The 6,113-nt window shown below is 37.2% G+C and overlaps 1 protein-coding gene across 1 annotated transcript; it reads right to left on the reverse strand.

The window, feature by feature from the left end:
• Positions 1–889: 889 nt before the first annotated feature.
• Positions 890–1,336, reverse strand: LOC138887304 (secreted RxLR effector protein 161-like). Its single transcript, XM_070169034.1, has one exon. It carries the CDS (start codon positions 1,334–1,336, stop codon positions 890–892), a length of 447 nt encoding a protein of 148 aa, XP_070025135.1.
• Between the last annotated feature and the right edge of the window lie 4,777 nt (positions 1,337–6,113).

The following is a 6,113-nucleotide window of genomic DNA, read 5'->3' on the forward strand; positions in this document are numbered from 1 at the left end:
CAACTATTTATCACTTTATGTCCAACATTAGTTGCATAGTTTTTATAAAAATTTGTCCCAGAAACTTGAGTTAGAGAGAGTTTATGACACTTATTGAGTATTGTTAAGGTGTACTCAGCCTTTAGGGAGGCCCCTCCAGGACCCCACTTATTTTATATGTATCAGAAAGAGGTCATGTGGCATGCGATCAGGTTTAGGATAGTATATGGTGAGGCACTACACCTATTTTTTGGTAGATATCATGTCGTCTTCTTAATTTATACTAGTCTGTTATTAGCCTAAGTGTTTAATTCTATTCTTTGGTATAGAGACTCCATAGATAGTTGTGAAAAGTAATAGTAATGGAGTTGTACACGACATACATGAAAATATACTTATTTTACTTAATCTCTTTGTTATGATTATGAGAAGCTTGATGCATTGTTGAATTGGAAAAATATTCCATCATTTTATTTGAAAATATATATTTTTCAAAGAGCTTCCGCAGTTAAATCGGTTTTCATGCACATGGTTTGGGTGCATCATATGGATTGGTTCGCTCGGGTCGGATAGTGTACAGGGCGCCAATTACGTAAATTTGGGTCGTGACATCCCTGCTCAGCACCTTGAAGATGTCTGTTATTTGGTCCTTCGTCTTGCAGAACTTCATACAAATCAGACTCTTTAAAATATTACCCCTTAGGAAATGATGTGCCATATCAATGTGCTTGGTCTGTTTGTGTTGCACTGAGCTCCTTGTCATGTTAAAAGCACTCGTATTATCACACAATAAGGGATAATCATTAAATATACCAAAATCCTCAAGTTGTTTCTTGATCCATAATAGTTGAGCACAACAAGAAGCAACAACCACAGACTCAGCTTCAGCAGTAGAAAGAGCCACATGATTTTATTTCTTTGTACCCCATAAGATCACGCATGACCCCAAAAAATATATCATTTCTGATATGCTCTTCATATCCCCCAAATATCCAGCATAGTCAGCATCAACATATCCAACTAAGTCTAAATTATCCCTGAAGGTTAAAAGAGGGCCAAGTCTTGAGTTCCCTTGAGATACCTCAAAAAAAATTGCAGCCTTCAAGTGAGATTCTTTTGGGCTCGATTGGAACATTGCACACAACCCAACACTAAAGATAATATCGAATCTGCTGAGAGTTAAGTACAGAAGAGATTCAAGGATAACCGTATACATAGTTTCATTGACAAGAGAACCAGGTTCGTCCATGTCTAGTCGAGTAGCGATGGAAATAGGTGTATCAATGGTCTTAGCATTCTCCATATCAAGTCTTTTCAGCAACTCCTTATGTACTTTTGTTGACAGATCATAGTGCATTTTAAGGTTTGCTTTACTTGCTGCCCAAGGAAGAAATTTAGCTCACCCATCAGGCTCATCTCGAATTCACTTCCCATTAGCATTGCAAACTCCTCACAAAGAGAATTTTGTTGCACTAAAAATGATATCATCAACTGGTACAGTTGTAGAGTCGACTATACGACGACAGAGGAACTTATCACAACTAGTTCCTATCTGATTCCTCAAGAATGTTTGGTAAATAGCATAACTTATCAACCTTACATAACAAAATTTGGAATACAAAAATCTAAGGATGTACCTGAAGACCAACTGATTTTTTAATGCACATATTAGCACTCCATGCAAGGGAACTTCCAAGTTGATATAAAGTCATTAGATTGCTTTGAAGGGACAAAGGTCAACTTTAAAAGTCCAATTGAAGGGATATTTTAGTCATTTTGTAATTAGTTAATAGCTACTATAAATAGGACATTTAACGTTTATTTTATTGGCTAGATTTTGGGTGATAGAAAAATTATCTTGTGTCATATGGATCTGGGATTGTTCCCTTGTATCTCTCTTCGAAGCTCTTTTGGGTAGATACATGTGTGATTATGCCATATATATATATATATATATATATATATATATATATATATATATATATATGAGTGTACATCTCTTCTCCCTTAGATTCAATTCTAGTAATTAAATGTATTTTTGGTTGCTAGATTATTCTTTCTTCTAATTCTCTTCTCCCTACCTTTCTACTTTTGGATTGATCCTTCCTATTTTATATTGTTATTTTGTCTATTTGTTGCTTCCGCATATTTTAAATTCGTATCATGATTAGTACCATCAAATGCAATGGAAGAATAACAAGTCTTCGAGTCACATGACAATTGACAAAGAGGTCCAGGAATGAAAAGTTGTAACCAATTACTATTGGATCATTTAGCAATTTGCACCAGAATACAAAGATGATTAAGCAAAATGACCTCAGAATGACATGATCAGCTTGTACGACTTCACGGACATGTGGTCTTACGAAGAAAAATTCAACGGGACATGCCCAAATTGGTAGGGCAAATATGGGAGTCACAATAAACAACTAAGTTATTTATTTGGACATTAAGAATAAATGGTCTATTTCGATGGAGTTATTGCGGGCAGCTGCTCAGCCATCGTCCGACCCCATCGTTGAACACTTAAACCTTATATTTACACTTTTTCTTTTTCTTTTTTTTAAAAAAAAATCCTACTAGTGGAAAATAAGTGGATGAGAGGAATGAATATCAAACATACACTTACTATATGGAAAACTTTGATTGATAACACTAGATTATAATCAATATCGGAGTACATACTCTACCGACTACGGTTTCAATTTGTCATTGTGTACATGCGTATAAATATTTATGTACTCCCTTTGTCCCATATTACTTGTCCACTTTCCCTTTTAAACGTTCCATTAGAAATTATAAGTAAGAAGGGTATTTATACTAATTTACCCTTTTAACTCTTTTTAATACTATGATGACCCGAAGGTCATTAATAGTTTTAGCCTTCATTTTTTTGCTCTGATACCTCGACTAGATCCGTTTAAAGTATCTTGATTTGCGTGCGCAGTCCATGTCTTATTTCGAAAAAAAATTATGTGATAATTTTAAAAAATGTGAATTTTAACCTTAAATATGATATGAGTTGACTACGGTCAAAATTTTGTGTAAACAGACCAGGAGTAATATTTTGACAGTCCTGGTGGATCCGTATCGTGATTTGGGACTTAGACGTATGCCCAAAATTTAATTCAGAAGTCCCTAACTTGTTTTGACTCATTTTGCCATAAACTAGCATATTTGAAAGTTGACGAATTTCAAGGTTTGAATGAAAGTTGACTTCTTAGCTAACGGGTTCGGATTTTGATGTTAAAACTCGAAATAATTCTGTATTGCTATTTAAAACTTGTTCGTAAAATTTGGTCCAATTCGGATTTGATTTGACATGATTCTGACACTTAAAGGTGATTCTAGTGTTCTTAAGTTTCACTTTGAAAGTTCATTCGTTTTGATGATTGATTCGTAGATTTAAATATTATTTTTGTGATTTGATTGCATGAACAAGTTCATATGATCTTACTACTCTTGTGTGCATATTTGGTATGGAGCCCGAGGGGCTCGGGTGAGTTTCGGATATGCTACAGAGTGATTTTGGACTTAGGAGAATAGCTAATGCCTTATGATGTAGGTTTCGCATTTGCGAGCCTCGCTTTTGCGAACAAGGCTTCGCATTTGTGAGCATGGGCTGGCTTGGGCGGACTCATAATTGCGAGGAAAATGTTCGATTTTGTGAACGTGTCAGGGATTGCAATTGCGATCACAACGTCGCATTTGCGACTCAGTATTTCTAGAACAACCGTCGCATTTGCGAAGCATTGGTATGCAATTGTGAAGGTTGGATGTTCGCAATTGCGAACAAAATATCGCATTTGCGACATCTGTATGTCTGAGACAGGTTTAGCAATTGCGGTGTGACGACCCGGCCAGTCGTCTCATGAGTTACCGCTTTGTTTCTCCTATTTCTACTTCATATTGCTTTGTTTATTGGTTCTATGAGTGATCGGGTTTTGGTAATTTCGGGATTTATGTTGTAAATTGATTATTTTTGCTTGGGCTTCGTTCCCTTAGCATATTTTGACGTCGTGATTATGATTTTGGATAGACTTGACGCGAGTTGAGGCCGATTCGAAGGGCAAAGGCATCACAGGCTAGAGTTCGGACTGGATTGAGGTGAGTAATGATTGTAAATGTTGTCCTGAGGGTATGAAAACCCGGATTGCACATCGTTGTGCTATATTGAGGTAACGCACACGCTAGATGACGAGCGTGGGGTTGGGCACTGTTGGGGATTGTGACTTAGTCCATCCTGAATGATTGTTTTACTGCGTATTTGATTGAAAACTATTTGTTATCATCATGTTTTGGGCTGAATACCATATTTGAGCCTCGTGCCAACTATTTGAACCCTTAGGGGATTTTTATTGATATTTTCTCACTGTTTTGACTTTATACTTGAACTCAGTCATGCTATATTCTACTGTTTTCATAACTCAACCATGTTTACTCTGCTTTAACACTTAAATGATGTTTTAAATGATATTTTGGGCTGAGCATCCTGTTTTATGGTTGCCTGAGTGGCTTGTAAGGTTTTGACTGAGTAAGGCCGAGGGCCTATGTTGTGAGGAAACACCTGATTATGATTATGAGGCCGAGGGCCTGAGATTTGTACGCCATGAGATGGCTTGTTGATATGAGGCCGAGAGCCTAGTGATGATGCCACGAGATGGCTGGATATTGTTCTTGGGCCCTAAGGGGCCTCTCCAGGAGTCTGCACACCCCCAGTGAGCGCGAGTACCCATTGTGATGTGAGATATAGCCCGAGGGGCTGGTTTTATTCTATGATATTGCCCGAGGGGCGATCCTTTATGTATTTATCTTTCTTAGTTGTTTGTTATTTACTTGCTTAATTGTTAAAAAGGCATTTCATGAAGTTTAAACTAAACTAAAATGACTTTACATATCTTCACCGATTCACTGTTTTTACTGGCTTTTACTGCTTTATTATAGCCTGTAGTGTGCCTTACGTGATTTCATATTTCTCAGTCTTTATTTATGATTATTACTCACTGAGTTGGAGTACTCACTTTACTCCCTGCACCCCGTGTGTAGATTCAGGCGCTGCTGATCCTACTTGCGAGGATTGAGAGCTCCCGACAGATTTTGGAGTTCATAAGGTAGCCGCTCGACGTCCGCAGCCCCGTGCTTCTCCGCTTTTATCTCATTTCCTTTCTCTTGTTAGTGATTTTGTAATAGCTTTGTAGATGCTTCAGACTTGTAGTATATTGATAGATGCTCATGACTAGTGACACCCCCCGATGACAGGCTGTGTTGGTTTTATTTTTCGCAACTATACTGTTTCACCTTATCTATTTGGGATATTTATTATGTTTAAGACTTACTTGCATTATCTTAACTGCTTAAAAATGAATTGGGAATGTGTCGGTTGGCCTTGTCTTCATGAGAGGCGCCATCACGACCGGGTTCGGGTTTAGGGTCGTGACATGTGGCCCCTTTTTGACAAATGTGATGTCTGCAATTGCAAAGGTTGGGTGTTCACAATTGCGAACAATATATCGCATTTGTGACATCTGTAGGTCTGAGATAGATTTCGTTATTGCGATCCCTTTTTGCAAATGTGATGTCCGCAATTGCGAACAAGACATCACAACTACGACATCAGCAGCTGGGTAAAAGAGGGAAAAAATGGGGAGTTAGCTCATTTCTCATATTTTCTCAACCCTAAACACCCTAGAGGCGATTTTCTAAGAGATTTTTCTTCTTAAATTCATTGAAAAGTGGCTTTAATCTATTTAATTTCAATTACCCATTACATTATGAGATTTCAACATCAAATGTAAGAATTTCATGGTAGAAATTAGGGATTTTGGTAAAATTAGAAATTTTTATAAAATTGGGATTTAGACCTCGAATTGAGGTCGGATTTCAAAATAAATTACATAACCGGGCTCGGGGTGAATGAGTAATTGGATTTTTGTCTGAATTTTGGTTTTGACCAAGCGAGCTCGAGGTTGACTTTTGTTGACTTTTCAAAAATTATCAAAATTGAACCTCTTTCATTCGTGGGTAGTTTCTAAAGCTTATTTTAAATTATTTGGTCAATAATTTGCTAGATTTGGTTGGTTTGGAGGTTTGTTCGAAAGGCAAAGCCGTGGTTGAGCTTTGAGTTGATTGCGGAG

The sequence above is a fragment of the Nicotiana sylvestris genome, chromosome 3 (assembly GCF_000393655.2).
Source record: "Nicotiana sylvestris chromosome 3, ASM39365v2, whole genome shotgun sequence".
NCBI classification, from domain to species: Eukaryota; Viridiplantae; Streptophyta; class Magnoliopsida; order Solanales; family Solanaceae; genus Nicotiana; species Nicotiana sylvestris.